Source organism: Polyodon spathula, chromosome 3 (genome assembly GCF_017654505.1).
Source record: "Polyodon spathula isolate WHYD16114869_AA chromosome 3, ASM1765450v1, whole genome shotgun sequence".
Classification (NCBI taxonomy): domain Eukaryota; kingdom Metazoa; phylum Chordata; class Actinopteri; order Acipenseriformes; family Polyodontidae; genus Polyodon; species Polyodon spathula.
In genome coordinates this window covers 67,211,611-67,231,583 of record NC_054536.1, presented here as the reverse complement: position 1 = coordinate 67,231,583, position 19,973 = coordinate 67,211,611, and the positions used below count along the sequence as shown (strand labels likewise).

At 37.6% G+C, this 19,973-nt stretch overlaps 1 protein-coding gene across 1 annotated transcript in view; it reads right to left on the bottom strand.

The window, feature by feature from the left end:
* LOC121313339 (protein Jumonji-like) overlaps positions 1-18,353 on the bottom strand; it is a 156,445-nt gene extending 138,092 nt beyond the window's left edge. The window contains 1 exon segment of the mRNA XM_041245751.1: positions 17,822-18,353. Within this exon segment, the coding sequence (XP_041101685.1) occupies positions 17,822-17,866 (45 nt within the window). The 5' untranslated portion in view covers positions 17,867-18,353.
* Positions 18,354-19,973: the final 1,620 nt, after the last annotated feature.

Genomic DNA, 19,973 nt, shown 5'->3' with positions numbered 1-19,973 from the left:
CAAATCTAGAAGACATTTTAAATGAGTGCTTCCTCATCAAAAGCTATTTTAAAATGCTGGCTAACAGTCACTTTGAAGCCAGCACGCTGATTAAATAGCTGCAATTCGGAATAACACAAGCTGCAGTTCTACTCAGATGTGATTTGCCACTTAAAAACCGACCATGGCAATAATGGGGGTGCCAGTATATTAATAGTATTTCTACATTGTGTCTTATCATATAATACATTGGTATGACTGATGCAATGACACTGTATTAAGCTTATTATTTGTGGCAATTAAAAAAAAAAAAAAAAAAAAAAAAAAAAAACTACCGACGGGTGTAATAAACAGTACGAATGTCAAAAACAGCTGAAAGTTGATAAAAAAAAATTTAAAAAAAGACTAACCGATCAAAAATTACTCGCAACCCTTGAAAGAAACACTGTGAAATTATAAATATTATATATATATATATATATATATATATATATTATATATATATATATATTATATATATTATATATCTATCTATATATCTATATAATCACTCACACAAGTTCCTCAGACCACAGATGAAGGCAGAGCGCAACAGCCTTAAAGAATGCTATCGCTCCAACAGAATGAAACGGTATCTGGCAGACATGTCTTCCCAGAGAATGCCCTCCTGCTGATGCAATTCTTGGAGGAGCTCTACAGTTCAAACACTGTACTAAGGTAATGACAGGACTGACACTTTGGCTTACTAGGGATGCAAGTCAGCTATGATCGGTTTGGTTCTCTGTATAGTTTTGTTGGAAATTTTATGCAAATATTGGTTTCGGTTTGGGAAATAACGGCTGACAGCACTAAAATACAGTGGTCCTTCTAGTTTGAGAGAAGTCCCAATATCTGGGATTTGTCCTTTAGAATTAAACATATATCGGGGCATGTACTCAAAATTAAAAGTTATCTTTTTTTTTTTTTTGCTTTTTTTAAATCTAGGACCTCCGCACAATGTTTGCTCCAGCAACAAGGCCATTCAGTTTTCAGCTTTCATCAGGGCAACAATTTGATTGACAATGCATGCAACATGCTTCCAAATTCTATTAGCAGCTGGCTGCCTTTGTTGAAAAGATTCCAATGAAGTGTTTGCAGAACATACTTCAAACATGTCAAGATAAAAACAACTCTAGAAAAAGGCACCACAACTGCATTAAGACACTAAACATTTCTGGCTCTTGATAATGCATTGGCATCCTCACAAACAAATATGAGTTTACTTATTAAAATGACAAAAAATGGCACATCTGGCCTTACAGCAGTAGTTTAAGAGCACATAGACATGAGCACTACCCTTTAATGCACTTCCCTGCAGGACAGATTGGTACTAAAGTACTGCGTTCCCACAGTTCATATTCAATCCTGTTTAAAGCCAGAGACAGGAAATGCCAGCAAACCGTTTTCTGTAATGTTATTTTGTATGCAGCCAAACTTTCCATTACAGGAAAGGGTGAAGAAAATAACACGGGAAGCAGCAGGGATTTATTTTGGAACCAATTTTGTAAAGTTTCTGTTTTCCGCATTCAACAGTTTTACAGTATATTCTAAATATCTGTTTTCCCCATTCCAAATGAGAATAGACAGGCTTCTGCATTCATAAAAGTTAAAACAGCAACACAAAGGGTTCCAGTATTAATACAAAAATGGTACTAAAACACAGGTGGTACAATGTAACTAAATTAAGTTCTATTAAGAATGAACAACACCTAAATTGAAGCCGTTATCGACTATGTACAGATGACTTCCTGTGAAGCAGATACTACAGTTGAGAAAAGTGAGGCTCAACAGCTGTGCGAGGTGATCGGAAAGTGAAGATGAAGTTCTGAAAATCAAGGAAAATCTGACATTGTTGAACAAAAACACAGCATCACCCATTACAATGCAGGAGGCACAGTAACTCTTCAGCTCGCAAATCGCACCTTGAGATCTTTGAAGTTTGTTGTCAAAGTTAGCAGGGAAACATTCTTTTCTGCAATACACTTGTGCTGTATATGCCAACATTTAGCAATAAAAGAAAGGGTCAGCTCAAAGTATTGCTTAGTTGCAGTATCACTCTGTGTTTTGATTCCCATTTCTCAGTGCTGCTAGGGAAGAAATAAAATTAATAAATAAATAAATCTATCGCAGGGGACACTGGGACTCTTCTGGCAGGTGTAACACGATCATGATAGAGAAACTATTAACTTAGATAAAGGGGCATTTTCCCTTCAACAAATGACAAATAATTTATTCCACCTTACCACAACTTGATACTCCCCGTCACTGTAGTCAAGTACTCTGGAGAGTAAGATTTGACTGCGATTAGAAGATTACGAATGTGGGGGGAAAGCCCAGATCAGCAAGCCTGCATCAGCATGACTAGAGCATAAATGTATCACACAGGAAAACTGCAGTCTTTACTGCTGTTTAAAGGGATGTCACAGAGTTACATCATGAAGGATTATATCCAATCATGAATGACTTCTGATAAAGTACTTCCACTGGAAGAAATGAAGTCTCTTAATAAAGATGAGGACTGGGTTTTCCTGTGGAAATACTAAAGCCGTAGAAAGAACTGAATTAGTTTCCATTGCCTACATGCAAAGATTAGTTTAAGAGACCTGTAGCGACATGGTTAACAATTCCAGGCCTACTGCAAGTATAGCAGAGGCACAAACACAGACTTAATAATGAATTAGGTTTACATTTGTGCTTCTGCTCTACTTCCTGTAGCCTTGGAATCGAAATATAAAATGTAGCAAAGGAAAAGAGGGGTTTTTTTGGAAGAAAATGGTTGTACCAATTTCAGCAAATATAGAAGAAGTCATAAAAACAACCTTTAAAATACGGTTGTCAATTAAACAAGTTATTTACAGTTTTCAAGAAGTTTACGTGAATACATCTTTTTTTGTATAACTAACTATATGTACTAATTATTTACTTGTACCACACAACATTGCAGGCCATGTGACCATTAAAAAGCTTACACCCTGTTTTTTTTTTGTTTGTTTGTTTGTTTGTTTTTGTTTTTTTTAAGGTTTTGCTTTAATATTTGTGCCAATGCCAAAAATAATTAATTTGACCAAGATGGGGAATTTTGACAGGGTACCGTGTTCAGTCTCAAATAGATAAATGAACACATTTGAAACTATTTTATTTACAGTTAAGGATAATTATACCATCAGTAATAAAACAAAACTAACCAAAATGGATGTAGTAATTGTATCAGTTTAATATGAGATTAAATCCGAGATTAACCAAGATTAAATTTTAAATTGCTTGACAGCCCTACTTTAAAACAAAATGTTAGCTGCTTTCTGTACCTCCAAGCAAGCCCTAGACAAAACACCAAAAAAGTCAGCCCTAAAATCCAGTCCACAGTTTGCTTTTTCTACTTGTGTATCTCCAGCTCCCACTGCTTTAGTTCACATGGGTTACAACCTTTTTTCTAGCTGACACAGTAACCTTTCTCGTTCTCCCTGTAAAAAGACTAATCTTGCTTTTTAATAAAAAAAACAAAAAAAAACTAAGTAGTAAATCGTTATAGCAAAATCTCCATCTTTAATAAAATTACAAATAAACTAGCAATACAAATAAACGGACATGGAAGGCAGGCAGACAACATTCCATCTGTTTTGTACCGTAAAATTGGTTACTTAGCAACCAGATTACCCTAGAAGGCCATGAATATGTTTATCTATTTATTTTAAAACACACTCGACATTTGCTGGACTGAAAAGTAATGGGCCCATTCCAACAAACAGTTGTGGAACCACAAAATGCAGCAACTGCATAACCAGCCATTTGAGCCCAGTGTGTTTAAAGGACTGTATTTCAATAGTGAGCCTAAATTCAAAATTACGTAGGGTACTCCCGAGTGGTGTATCTGGTAAAAGCACTCCGCCCAGTTCGAATCCAAGCTATACAACTGCCGACCGCGGATGAGAGTTCCCAGGGGGCGGTGCACAATAGGCCAGGCGATGCCCGGGCAGGGTAGGGGTTAGGTCGGCTGAGGAGTTCTTGGCTCACGGCATACCAGCGACCCTTGTGGCTGGCGGGGCACCTGAAGGAGATTCAGAATTGTGTGGTCCTCTGATGCTGTAAATTCTGGATCTAATAACAAAGTTTACAAACAAGAGGAGGCCATTCGGCCCATCTTACTCGTTTTGTTGTTAGTAGCTTATTGATCCCAGAATCTCATCAAGCAGCTTCTTGAAGGATCCCAGGGTGTCAGCTTCAACAACATTACTGGGGAGTTGGTTCCAGACCCTCACGATTCTCTGTGTAAAAAAGTGCCTCCTATTTTCTGTTCCGAATGCCCCTTTGTCTAATCTCCATTTGTGACCCCTGGTCCTTGTTTCTTTTTTCAGGTCTAAAAAGTTCCTTGGGTCAACATTGTCAATACCTTTTAGAATTCTGAATGCTTGAATCAGGTTCCCACTTAGTCTTCTTTGTTCAAGACTGAATAGATTCAATTCTTTTAGCCTGTCTGCATGGGACATGCATTTTAAACCCAAAATAATTCTGGTTGCTCTTTTCACTCTTTCTAGAACAGCAATATCCTTTTTGTAGCGAAGTGACCAGAACTGAACACAACATTCAAGAAGAGGTCTTACTAATGCACTGTACAGTTTTAACGTTACTTCCCTTGATTTAAATTCAACACTTCACAATATATCCGAGCATCTTGTTGGCCCTTTTTTATAGCTTCCCCACATTGTCTAGACAAAGACATTTCTGAGTCAACATAAACTCCTAGGTCTTTTTCATAGATTCCTTCTTCAATTTCAGTATCTCCCATATGATATTTATAATGCACATTGTTATTGCCTACCTGCAGTACCTTAGACTTTTCTCTATTAAATGTAATTTGCAATGTGTCTGCCCAGTTCTGAATCTTGTCTAGATCCTTTTGAATGACCTTGCAAATTTAACAAGTTTGCTTACTTTATACCAGAATCCAAGTCATTAATGTAGATTAGGAAGAGCAGAGGACCTAATACTGATCCCTGTGATACACCACTGTTTACTTCGCTCCATTTTGAGGTTTCTCCTCTAATCAGTACTTTCTGTTTTCTACATGTTAACCACTCCCTAATCCATGTACATGAATTTCCTTGAATCCCTACTGCTTTCAGTTTGAGAATTAGTCTTTTATGCAGGACTTTGTCAAAAGCTGGCTGCACAGCGGGCTGCAGAGTCAAAAAGAAAAGCTGACGGCACTCATTTCGTAGGACGTGAGTGCGAGTCACTCCCGAGTTAGTTCAGGGATTGCAGTGGTGAGCCAGGTTGAATAATAATTGGACATTCCAAAAATTGGGAGAAAATAGAAAAATGAATAAAACAATTGTTCAAAACGTGAGTTTCATACACACTTCTTAAGGCAAGGAGGTTGACCTGCACTGTAAGTAAAACACAGTCCCAGTAGAACCAACACGTGTGATGGACTGGATTGAAGCCTTCTGTGGCAATAATGGTTACTAAATGGTCCCTGGTACATAAAGACCTTCAATTTAAGATTTAAAAAAAAAACAATAACTGTCTGGCCAAAGAGAGTATTACACTTTTCCATTCAGTTTCTGGCAAGAGATGGGGATGAAGCCACAGACTTTTCATGGCTTGACCCTACCCTTTAGCCATTGGCAAGTAATGTGGGAAAATCCTAATCCATGAGAAAATTATGACTCTGCATCCAACAATGTTCACTTACTGTATCTTGTGCATTTTTCACCTATTTTTTTTTTTATTACTGCTATTTTTTTATTTTATTTTTTTTACTACCTCTCAGGAACTAGGAATGAGAGTTTAGAAAATAAAACTTTGAATTGGCAAGTTATGGATTAACCTGCCCCAAATATTTAAGTTCTTTCAGAACTCATTATTGTTAATTGGCTATTGACTTTTCAGATACCATAAACACAAAAGGTTTCACAATCAACATTGCATTTGAAATGACGAATTCAGATTTTCTCCACTCAAGTGGTACCTTATGCTCCATCAGGTTTTTTCCTTGCTCCTACAATGCGACACACTCCACGTTTTCTAAAAAATACTACCTGCGTATTATTTGCTAGAGATGCTTCTTTCTGATGTATAGTACCACTCTGACCATTAAAGAGTACTAGTAGTTGTAACATACATTTGGCATTAATAAAATCGACATAAGTGGGGTCTTCAATGTCCATGTTTTACGGGAACAAGACAACCTCTTTCACAGAAAGAGGCTACAAATCAACATGCAGAAAGCAGCATGGGATTTCAGCCATAAAAATGACAGATAATCAGCAGGGGAAAATATCATTTTCTAGTCAATTTGGACAGTGTCATCATAACTCTCCTTCATTTTAGCCAGGAAAATATATTTAATAAGTGTTTTTCTTCCCTCTCCCCCATGTCAGTCCTGCCTGCTTTATCTCTCAGACACTCCTTTTAGCAGCTGAAGCAGTTGCTATGGTGACTGAATGGCTAGACCCCCTGATGACAGCCATACTCTCAGCATCAAAACTAAAAATAGAACTTTCTACACACTCTGCTTCATAGGGCACTGCATATAAATGTTTTTTTTTATTTCATGGTCACTTCAGATTACTGAATCTGAGAATGTTTTTTTTTTTTTTTTATTCCCCTATTTATTAACTTTATCACCATACCGAGTGGCGACAGACCAAAAAAAAACATTCTGTCCATGGACAAACAAAAAGGAAGTTATATACAATAGCATACGTATGTGTTAGACGTATTCACTAACACGGACAACTCTTGCCATGGACACGTTGCCGACCCTGTCAATCAGTCAGTGGAAAAGTAGTGCGAATACATTTTTTCTTAAATTGTTAACAGACCTTCTTACGCAGAAAAGACCAGAAACTCATCCAAACTATCACACCCCATTATAGCGAACAGCTATTCCACCTACAGTAGGAATGTGTTGGAAAATAGAGACATTACATCTAGATCAAAACGTCCCCAAAAAATAGCTGTGATGAATGAAACACTTTCACTCACCTTTCATTAAGTGCCACGCAAAAGGATGACGTCTAATCACACCCACTTAACCACTGACCATCATAATCCAGGCCCACGGTGTCAGCTGAATGAGTAACATTATGTTACTGTGAAGGTGCAGAGTCACTCCTTCAATGCACTACTGGCCAGGAGATCGAGCTGAAAATCAATAGTCTTCCCACACTAAATCATGTTCTACAAAAAATAAAACCCTGTTGTGCAGTATGCTACAGTCTACTTGTGCCATTACACATCTCTGAATTATTCCATAAAAGCAACAAATTACCCTGTTCAAAACAACAGCTGTTTGCCAAATCACTGCAACAGCAGCAAGGAATGGTTTAAGGGCTCCTCATTGGGCTGTCAGAAGGCATCTGCAGGGTTAATTCTAAAGATGTTTTATTCATGCGATATTACAGGATAACCACACTAAAGGTGTATTCACCTTAAAATGGCAATAACAAGTGGCTCGTCTGAAGCTTCAGGTTCAAATGCTGGTTGTGGTAAGTTGCCAGTATTGACTGGGGGCCCACAGCGATAGCTGCATTTGCTTTTGCACCTCCAGGAGTTAGGGAGAGAAGATAAATATCGACTGGGGTTAGTTCGTCTCAGTGCGCAATAGCGACCCCTAACATCTTGCATTAGTAATTGTCTCAGGGCAGGACCAGACATGTGTCCACTTCTTTAGGTAGGTGCATGAGGTGAGGTCATAGATATACATTTAAGAATTTAGGAGAAGACCAGGATACACATCTGCATTGGGCATTCTAAAAAAAAAAAAAAAATGTATTAAAAAAGTCAACACAGATATGCAAGTAAATAAACCATCAACAGGGTTAGAAACTAACAACTGTGGTACTAGTCTGAAGAACTTGTAGCTTTTGAAACTTGCCAGTCCTGATGTAAAACTTACTAGTCCGTATGTGAAGATCCTGAGTGGAGTCCCTAAAAATATTAGGCTTACACTTTATTTCCCAAAAAAATAAAACGCTGTTATAAAATTCAGATTTTATTTTTTTTAGTAAACGCTCCTACAGATCAATCACCTCGTTAATAAGAGATTACTGTACTGTGTGCTGAGAAACTGACACCGACAGCACCACACGGGATGACAGAGGAGACTCTCAGCGTGTCACCTTGCCAACCATGAAGGTCCGTCTGAAATTGACACGGACGACACAAATAAAATGTTTATTTCATTGTTCATTACATGTGTTGCTATTTACAAAAACGCTATCTGGTTTGTGGAGTTAGGGGGTTACAGCCTGCGAGTGACTAAATAACTATGAATTACTATCTACAGTAATGAATGTACACACACGGTCTTCACTAAAGTCCCAGCTTAAAAGACAGTATATTTCACTGTAGCCCTCGGGGGATTAAAATGTTAGCTAGGTTTTTTTTTTTTTTTTTTTTTAATTAGCAGTGGGAGAAAAACGCTTCAGCAAATACAGTAGAAACTTCCAGAACTGAAGGACACTGAATCTACTAGGTTGGATACTAATGAGAGCATAACAAATACAAAAGGAAACGAGGGAAATGTAGATATTTTCAAGAAAGCTGGGAGTCTTTGTATAAATAGATTTGAATAGGTGAAAGATCGCCTTCCGGTATATTTCTGGAAGTGCTGAGGTTCGTCCACAATTTAAATACCGGTACGTAAGATAAATAAAGTTTTGCTAATAAAATTATACTATAGTACTATATAGGTATAAGAAAAGAGTGTTTTAAAGTTGTTTCAGCTTCCAATCACTTAACACGCTGACAAGAATGTAAGAACCAATCTACACACAGCAAGTCCCAAACCTTAAAACATGTTACTGTTATGAATATATTGTGTTGTTTTATATTAAGCAACATGTTATGTTAATGTTCATTATGGCAATTATTTATTTATTAGTTTTAAAATCTTTAGGAAAACAGGGCCTGTTTTTTTTTTTGCCCACTACCGTATCAGCCAGCCAATTAAATATGGCACAAGAAACTTCTAGAATTGATGTCCAAAAACAAAGATGATTGAATTTTACAAATTTAACCCATTAGGGCCTACTGTCACTTCTGTTGAGTAGGTCACAACAGACTTGTTTCAGGACTGTGCCACTGTGTATTGTATAACACCACAGTCCTTAATCTTGTTCCCAACATTTCTGAGGATGTTAAATGACAGGAGAGTACTAGGATATACTTTTATGCTACATGCTGAAAACACTTGGCACAGATAAGATAGACTCCCCATCAACAACATAAAAGAGTGCCAACAGCTAGAGCTGGCAGGCCAGACAGAATGTTTAATAAATAAATTACTGACAATAACCACCACCACAATAATGAGAGAATTGTGAGGGTCTGGAATCAACTCCCCAGTAATGTTGTTGAAGCTGACACCCTGGGATCCTTCAAGAAGCTGCTTGATGAGATTTTGGGATCAATAAGCTACTAACAACCAAACGAGCAAGATGGGCCGAATGGCCTCCTCTCGTTTGTAAACTTTCTTAACAACCAAATGATACAACTGGACTTAAGAAAGTTGTCTGTTTGTCAGCGTCATATTCTCACTCCTGTTACTGGGTTCTTACGGTGCCCATCGAACCATCTCAGTCTTCATTCCCACTCATTGGCTCTGAAAGCTTCAACGTCATCACAGCACACATTAATCCCTTTATATACAGCTCTTAAAGCAGCCTTTAACATTGTGGTACTTAACTATTTGGATAACTGAAGCACATAATTGGATGCAAGAGTACCTGTATGCCAAAAATAATAAGCATTGTATAGTGCAAATATGTTGGTGCATTTAAAAAATCCAAATAGATTTAAAAATATAAGAGGATTTTAGTCATTAGTAAGTTAACTTGTGCTCTACCGCTACTGGAAGTGGCAAAAAGGGCTGCCTCTGAAGTGCTTTGTTATAAGATTAAAAGGTCAATATATAGCCTAATTCCCAGCAACAAACTTATCAAAACATTCAGATTATTGAAGGTTCAAAGTTTTTCCTGAGTCGACCAAAGAAAGGTTTCAAAAAGTGTACTTGGATCCTTGCAATATAATGTAACCAACAAGCTTGGCAAGTAAAGCTAGATTCTGCTTTATACTGTAGATCGAAAAGCAGGTTTGTCAGGCTGCTCCGTAGGATCAACACTCTGGAATAAATCTACCACATGAATTATACAATATAGGCTGCTGACAAGCAAACTGGTTAATATAATCAACATAATCTACAAAAAAAAAAGAAATAGTAGCAGGCACAAACATTAACCCTTCCTGTTCCAAAAATAAATAAATACTGACATTTAGGGCCCATCTTTAAAACCAATTTATCAATATGGTCATTAAAAGTAAAATGCACAATCCAAATACCTAGATATCTATAATAGGAAACTCACCATAGTACAAAGCATGAATAATTATAAGAGTACAGTAAATGAAGGAACTGATAGTCACATGTTCAAGTATTTAGATTTACTGTTTTGTAATGTACTTCAGGAAGTAGTAGTTTACTAGCAGTTTTACGTTTTTTTACATACCACAGAATTGTTCACTAAACCCTTACTCTGGATTCACCTCAGAGCCTACCAGATCCCTCCCATTTTATGCTCTGTATAAAGGACTGCATCCCACTTGTCAAACAGGCATTTAAAAATTGCTTGCTCTAAAACTCGAAGTTAAATGAAGCTCAACTGAGTTTGACACAAGTAGCTATTTTAAGGCTGAATCCCTTGCACACATTTGAAACTGCAGAACTAGCCTGGCTTTTGAGGACAGCATGCACTCCGTTATTCCTTTTTTTTTTTGTACACCACGCAGTGCAATGGATTCTTCAACTTGGCCTCATCAGTTCTGTCTGATGAAACAAACACTGACAGCTTCTTTGCATTTGTAAAGGCTCCACAGCAGCTGTGGTTATCCCACCATAGAGCAATGAATTAAGGCTGAACCCCAGCTGGGTCTAAATAGGACCCTGTTCTCACAAAACAGCAATATTATCCACGTTAACTTTAGCCTTATCGTCACATTCTGTTAAATTAAATTTGTAAAGCTCTGGAACAGACAGATTTCCCCTGGCCTGATCTTAATTTAAGCTTACATGACTTAATACACAGCATTCAGCTCTTGGACGTTTTTTTAAAATAGCTAAACGGTACCATCAGTAAACCCATGAATTACAAGCCACTTCAAGCAATGGCTTCTTTGCTTAGCAAAAAAAAGTGCTAAAGAGATCAGCTCAAAATAAAAACATGGTCCTGGAGTGTGTTTTTTTTCATGAATTTCACCATGATGCTTGCAATGTTCCCCCCCCCCCAAGGGAAAGAGTTAAGCCGTGCATGTGCTGTATAATGTCTTACGCTAATTAAGGAAAGGTTACATTAGTAAGTCAAGAGTTCCAGTCTAAGTAGAGGCTCCCAGGATACCCTTTCCCTTGGCTTTTTAACCCACCTTTGCTTCGTTCAGTTTAACCCTTTACCCCATAGCAACAGCACGAAGAGGTGCCTCTTACTGTGCTATTATACAACATAAATGGAGGCAGTCATGCCTGGTAGTTAGGACCAAGGCCTGGTAGCCTCAGAAACGGAGATCCTGGGATCAAATTGCAGCGCAGCTACAGATTCACCGAGTGACCCCCGGGGGCACGTCACTCAACCTCATCGTGCCTCAGACTCAGTCAGCTGGAAACGAAACACAAACAAGATCCCACTGGAAGCAAGACTCTCCAACAGCTGGGCTACTATGATATAGAAAACGCAGTGAAGTGGGAGTTTATTAGTCTATCGATTAGTTAGACATTTATAATGGAGAGGGGAAAAAAAAGACATTAACTCCCAATTTTTTTTTTTTTTTTTTTTTAAACTGAATAGAGTTGTTTGCCGCCCTCATGAATAATTTATCACTTAAAATCCATAAAAAGCTTCTTTAGTACTTCCAACTTTGACTTTCCAATTGCTACAGCATCATTTCAAAGTTGTTATTGCATTCTAAAGCATATTTTCACACCACAACCCCCCCTTAACCCTGTAGCATCAGACACAGACCACTGTCAATCTTAACTGCCAGAGGCAATAGCCACAACAAGTATTTAAAGCCTGTTTTATAAATGGGCTGATTTTGGCATTTGACTAAAAGGCTCGTTACGGATTACAACATGGTAGAAAGGAAGAATAATTCCGGTGCTGTACATATCAACCTAAAGATGTCTCCCAAGCGTTTCAAAATGTTTTCATCCTGGAGTGTGTAAAAAGAGTGTTAGGAAGAAAGCAATTTTGTTACAAATAGACTGAACATTCAAATTGAAGTGTACCTTGCTCTGGAAGGGCAGTAATGACTATGTTTTCTCAATTTGAAGGCACCACGTTGATCATTACTGCAGGCCATTAGTGTGACAGGTAGAACCAGTGCATAAGTATCCATATATTTTAAAATGACCCTGAACAACATTAGGTCAAGGAATGAAAATACTAGAGATCCTTATTAAATGTTAGGACCATTCATGCAACATCTTGGAAGGCTACCTGGAAAAATATGTGTGTGTACACACTGTGGTTTCCTAGTGCCAAGATTGTACAGAAAAGTGGTCAACCAGAAGTTTAATGCGGAATTCAACCATCAGTTATTTCTTGTCAAAATCCCTACTTAAGTGTCAAACAAAGACTTGTTAACAGTCCAGTTCCAAACTGCAATGTTTAGTTTTCCTAATTAGCAAGAGGGGCACATTACCAGGGTAGAATTACAAAGAAAGGGATTAGTTTAGTGCTACTGAAAGTCCCCAAAACTCTGCAAACAGCTTTTAAATTACAATGCGATAATATATATATATATATAATATATATATATATATATATATATATATATATATATAGTATGGGTCATTTTATTTCATTATGGTTCTGTATTTTTAATGTATGTATTATTAAATCAAATTAAATAAAATATTGAAATAAAAGGCACTGAAGCCACAATGCATGGGCTAATGCAATAGTGAAGTTAGACTAAACGGGCATACTGATAAGGAATGTTTCAGAAACTGTATAATTATATGTAACTGATCATTTTATTACAAAGTTAATGTGTTCAACAGGGCTTAGCAGCCACGTGTCTGGCTTGTGCATAGAACACTGAATATTTTGGTCACATGTTTACCTACACCAATGACTTAAAACAAAATTCTGAAATGATCGAATAAATTAACATTGTTTCTGTCCTACTCTGCTTGCAATGTTTATACAGCGACTTACAAAAACTCCTTGTTTGTTTAAATTACTGTATAGAAGTAGAGGATTTGTACTGCACAAACCGATTAGTGTTGATTGAGATAATTTACCATTCAAAGTGAAGAAACATCTGCTTGGATTTGTAATGATTGCTGCTTTTCTTAGACTCCGGAGAACAGCAATCCACACAAATCCAAGTAGTTGTTTCTTCATTTGTTTAACTTGGAATGGTAAAGCCCCATAAACACCCACGACCATCGCCATATTTAATGAGCTTTACAAACCTCTTTTCATGAGTGTTTAGTGCAGGCCCACCTGATCGCTAAGAGATGAGTTTTCACATGACCATTTTTCATGGGGGGGGGGGGGGGGGGGGGGGGGGGGGGTGTTTACAGTTTGCTTAAAATAATTCTTATGCCAAAACAGAATCTAAAGAAAATATTCTAAATAATGGGAATACTAAGCAAAAAAAAGCTCTGTTTTGCTAAACTTACAGATCTATCTACACATGTGCCATTAACAAAATGCCCTGGAAACTAAATACAGAAAATCAAAAACTGAAAACGCAGTAAAAAGTCAACAATTACACAAGAAAAAGGAAGTGAAAAGGTTCCTGCATCAAGCTGAAAAGTTGCTTGTGAACTCATTTTTCGCGAGTCTAATCGTAGGGTGCCAAACTTTTTCGTTGCATTTTTTTTTGGCAGCAGCTACCCCTGACACAACAGGATTCAGTTGCACTGCTTACCATGAGGCGTTTAAGGACGGTTTAATTGTGCAACAGATTCCCTTGTTAGATGATGAGCTGATAATCTCTTCGGCAAAAGCAGGCACACTAATTTAAGACATTGCCATAATGAAAAACAGTAATGTAGCATGAGTTTTGTACTGAAGCAGGGTCAGCAGTTGCAGAGAAAACTAAGTTTGTCAAACTGACCATTTTAAGAAAAGGTGATGAGGAATACTTGAGTCTGCAACTAGGATGCACACTGAAACATTTACGGAATTAAATTTAACATACTGCAACATACTTTATTGCAGAAACAAAAAATAAAAATAAAATGCCACTCACTAATTGTAGCTCTCAGTGTACTAATGAAACTATGAAGATGTGCTTGTTACGGTGTACTTAACATCGTAAATGATATGAATTTACTGTAATTTAAACTTTTACTGAAAAACATGGCAACGTAAATCATAAGAGCTGTCTGTGTTACATGCTGTCAGATCAGGACTTCAGGAACACAGGCGCTGCAGCATGCTATTTATTACAACTGTACACAATTCAAAGGCGAGGTCACCAATGCCACACACAACACTGGCAAAACATTTAAAACAAACATTCTGGGTTTACTGCAGTCATCAGCTGCACAGATTAACCATTCAGCAGAATGAAGCAAGAAACAAGCGAGGCCAGACATTAACTTAGTGTTTTAGACTCACTTGTGTCTTAGCAAGTTGTTGTACTTTAACCAGTTGAATATGGTAGCAACCAACTGGCACCCGGGAATTGGATTTATCCCAAGAGCCATCGGCTCCAAAGGCAAACAGTATGTCTGGAGGACTGATGTTACTATTCTGCTGTAATGTTCTATGTATTGTATGAGATTATTATGGCTGTCAACAACTTCCATATACTGCAAATCATAAAGTGAAGAAACAGGCGCCAGAGTTTTTACAGGTGCTTTCTGAGTTAGTGACTGTAAATCAATATGGGCATTGGCCAGCTTGTACAACAGGAAGCAACAGCCAAAGGGTGACAAGTAAAATTAAAAAAAAAAAAAAAAAAAAAAACCCAGCAGTGATCAGAAGTTAATTAACAATAATAAAAACAAAAGTGAATGTGTGTGTTACCACAGAGAGCAGTGTGGCTTGCCACAACAGCAGAAAGGTTGACTGATTGATTCAGAAACCCCAATGGATAAAATAAGTGATAATCATGTGTGCCTTCAACTGAAGTGGCTGCAGTCATTACCGGAATGCTAGCTCCGTGACAGTTTCCCCATTTCTCAAAACCTCAATGTTTCCTGGGGTAGATTGAAAATTACAGTATGTAAAGCAGTAACAGCAAATTACACTAGGCACTACTTGGAAACTGTTGAACCTTATAAAATTTACATAGAATTAAAAAATATATAAACTGCATGGAATAAATTGCTTGGCAGAGTATCTTAATTCACTGAGTGAAAGCTGTTCTAATTTCATTGTCGGTCATTTGAATGAGTCTTGCACTACAAGGAGAAAAAGCAGCATTAAGAAAAAGCATTGTATGAGCAGTAGATTGGGGAATTAACCCAGGTTTATAACCAAATATGCCAGGGCTAATTCCCAGTTACTGAGTGGACTGGTCTAACTAAAACTAGATCAACTTGGGCCCCAGCTGTCCAATATCTAGGATACAAATGAATGTTTAAAGGTGGAAGTTTCACTTCCTGCACACCATTCCACTCAAGCTCAAATCTACAGTAAGCAGTTTACACCAATGAGGTTAGGCAATACTTGTACATATATCAATTCCTTGGCTGTGAATGAAATTCTATACGAACTTGATGCATAAACATTAATTAGCTACAAATTGTATTTAAAGGTAATAAACATTACCTTTGACTCACAATACCTGTTTAAAGTGAGTTTCCCACCCAGCTTATAAAGAACATACAAAACACAATGCCTACTATCAAATATTAATAGTGCTTCTATAAACAGGAATTTCATTTGGTTTCATGAGTTGAACTGCCACTTAGTTTCCTAGAAAAACGTTTCTCAATAAGCAGTGGTTGCCCTTCCGAGTTGCCAGGGATCCCATGGTACACGTCACAGCTACTAAGGCAAGTTCTGAAGAACCGAGACGTCTGAGATGATAGGAAGGAGAATACGGTAAGGAAACTTCAGACTCACACCTACTTTGGTGACGTCATGCAAATTATAAAAGTGGCCTCTCCCTGAAGCATCACCATTGTTTAAATGGACCTGTTGCTTTAAGAATTTTGCCAAGCTAGCTGCAAATGGATAGACAAAAAAGGAACCAAGGAGACATGCTGATTCTCCTGCTGTGGTAACGCTGTACAGTGAAAAGGATTTCAACAGCCACTCAGAAACAAATCCACGTAAGATCAGCAGCAATACGAAAACCTATTGCGACTTTGTCTAACAATGTCACAATTATATCATGTGTAGGCAAGGCTTTAAAGCAAAATATTAAAAAACTCAAGAAACTATTCAAAAAGACCAAGCTTAACATGTTAACAAAATGACTAAGGACGGTAAAACCTCACTCTCCCCCCGCATCAGCGTTTCTTATGCTGGTATTTCAGTGATGGCACGACGAAGTGGTAGCCAGCAAAGGGTTAAAATGCTAAATAAGGTCTTGCAGAAATGTTAGAGTATAAGGTCGCTGAACCCAATTTCATTGCGAGATCCAACACTACAGCGTTTGCAACACAATTGAAAATAAGAATGGCTTTTCTTCAACCAAATATAACATTTAAAATGGTTGCTTCTCTAGCCTCACACCATGAACCTCTGCAATGCGACTGGAATCTGCGTTCGTTCCTAAACTCCCAATGCGAGTCCCCCCTGCTGCGATTCATTTTACCTGCAAGTTGCCAGTAAGTGTGTTTCACGAATACTGCTCCTGAAAACGATCAATAAAATCCCTGTGTGGTTCGAAAATTTGCAAGAATGTCACAAGTACTCGTGCAGCCAGGTGCAAGCACTGGGATTCTGAGGTCACAGACATGCAAAAACAACTTACACCAAGGCATTCAGCAATAACCTGTAACGGCAAATGTATGCACACTGACACAAATATCTCTACAGACAGCAGAGTGAAATGTAGCAATAACCACAGATAAATGCTGCATGCAAGGCCCCCTTTCCTCTTTGCAAGAAAAGATCAAACGTCGTCTCCCGTCCCCCTCACCCTCACCCCCAGCCTATACACGATCGAGTGAGTGGCCTTGCTCCTGCAAACGTCCTCCACGGAAAACATACCAAAATATACTTTCCAGCTGACAGTCAGTTACAGCCCATTAATACATCACGGGAAATTGACGACAAAAGGATAAAGTTTATCGACAAATTAGTGAAAGTGGAAGCCAAGAAAAGCTTGCAGCTACATGAATGTGTCTAGCAGTCTAAACATATTTTCTTTCAGTGTTAAGGGCAAACAAAGCCATTTCAAAAGACGAAAAAATGTATTGCTAATAAACAACATGTTCCCGTCCTGATTAATAAAGTCTATGTAAACCAATTCAACACACTGCGTGATCCCGGGAAGATCAGCAAGCGATCAAAATAAATTAGATCTGACGTGGATGTAGAGAGGATCAATGTTACTAAAATACCGGTAGTGTCCATTTCAAAGAACATATACATAGCAGAATGCTTAACCACAACAAGAAGAGTAACCATAAGGGGCAATAAATCTACACCAGTAGCACATCTGAAATATATGATCAATTACTGCTGGGGGGATGAAACTTAAGTTTTAAAATGCATTACCATTAAGCGAGGTAATCAAACGTACAAACTTCTTTAAAAAATGTCATATCCTTCCAGCATTATCATTAGTATTCCACTTACGAAGTAAATAGTATTAGTAAAGAGACACTTACGTATTTCTTTTGAATAATATTTCTCTTGGGTCTTCCCTTGCTCATTCTGCTATCCAAATTGCGTTTGCTAAAAGGAAAAATCGCCACATGAATTTTGTTTTTGTTTTTTTGTTTAAAAAAAAAAGACACCAAAGATGTTTAAATCCTGGGTTTGTCGAAGGAGTAGAAATATTCGAATCCCTCTCTCAGAGCAGAGACTCGCCTCGTTTTAGTAGTAAATCCCACGTTAGAGATCCACGACGAAAAAAAAAAAAAATCAAACAAAAAAATCACTTAGGCATAACACACTCGTATCATAATTCACAATAATATATTCTTCCCTTTGTAGCAAAAAAAGACGCCATCCACTCTCGCTTCTTATTAACAAAAAACACAAGCGCAATCTCAAATAGGTTCGTGCGTCGCTGGAAGTTACATCTTGTTTAAGAACGGGATTTAAAGGTAACAAAATAAATAAAAGGTTTGTAGTCACGTTTTGGCTGGAGCTTGCAGACAAGATGAGTGAACTCTCCAGCAACACTAGAGACTCTGTACTCAGCAAGCCTCTTTCTTCGTAGAGTTTAGCCAATCACGAAAGAGACCATACATAGCGGTAACTTTAAAAGGACAGCTTTCGTTAGGGACCGGGTACAAATGTATGACCTTTTCTACTAACGGGTTTCATGGGTGGATATTTTAAACTCACATCTTGTTTAATGTTCAGTTTACTGTAAAGGACACACTAATCACCACTGGTGTAGTCTGGTCAGATATGGTGATTGCAGGTTTTTAGCTAGTTGCTCTGGTTAATAGTTTTGATGCTTATTGAGCAGCTGGTTAAACTGAAAAAAAAAAAAAAAAAAAAAAAAAAAATAGGTACATTCAAAAAATGGTTTTACTTTAACTCAGCTTCCAGAGCTTATACTCTGTGCAAATTTGGAATTAATTAATTGGTTTAACATCTACACCATTTATAGTTGTATAAACTTCAATTAAGTTCCCTCTCCCTCTTTTGCAAGCTCTTTCTAGGCTGAAGAGAGATTCTTATTTTAATCTGTCCTCAGCTCATGCCATTAAGTCAAGGGATCAGCCTAGACGCCTTTACCTTCTTCAGTCTAATAATGTATTTTTTTTTTCTTTTTTGTAGTGAGTTGACCAAAACAGGACACAGTATTCTGTAAGACATTATATTGTCCTAGCATAACTTCTCTGTACTAGCATCCCACATGTTTGGCATTGTAATTAACTATTAGCCTTTTTTAATTACCTCACCACATTCGTGAGATACTTTGAAACATGAGTGCACTATAACTCCTAATTGATTTAAAAATTTTTGTTCCCTATTTGCATCTCATTCATTTTGTGCTTCTAACTTTTTACACCCAATATGCAGTACTTTTGTTATCACCTGCAAATGTAACAATCTTGCGTTGTGTATATCTTGGTCCAAGTTAAATAAATGAGGAACTCTTTGGTCAAAGTACTGACCATTGTGCTACCCCACAAAATACCTCCCCCAGATCTGCTTTTACCTGCCTCTCACAATGACTCTGTTTTATAATAATGTTGTGTCAATCCAGAAAAGTGCTGTATTTCCCATTGACACAGAAAGTCTCACTCAATAATTTGTCTCACTCAATAATTTGTAATGTACTGCACTATAGTGCAGTACATTACAAATTATTGAGTGAGACTTTCTGTGTCAATGGGAAATACAGCACTGTATCACTTGTTCCCTGTTCAAGCATGTAAGAACTACAAACTTCTTTCATGTACTTCCTTTCACATCAAAAGACTCAGTCAAGCATTTGTGACATACAGCACTTTACAGTACATTAGTAATTTCACTTGCTGTTCCCTGTTCAAACACGTGAGAACTGCATACTCAGTAAAGGTCTGTAGGTGTACACATTGATATAAAATCATATGCAAAATATTAGGCTCACTGTCTGAAAATGTAGTATACTATAGGAAGTAACTGTCAATTAGAAGTGTGTGTGTTGCTGTCTAATATCATCCAAAGAAACAGCCTTGATGTTTGATATCTTATCACAGATATCCAGCAGTAAGAGCAACACAATGAGTGATGGGTATGATTGTGCAATATAGATTCTGTTACTGTGGGATGACTAAATGTGTCTTTCACCATGTACAGTACATGCTGCAAACTGTT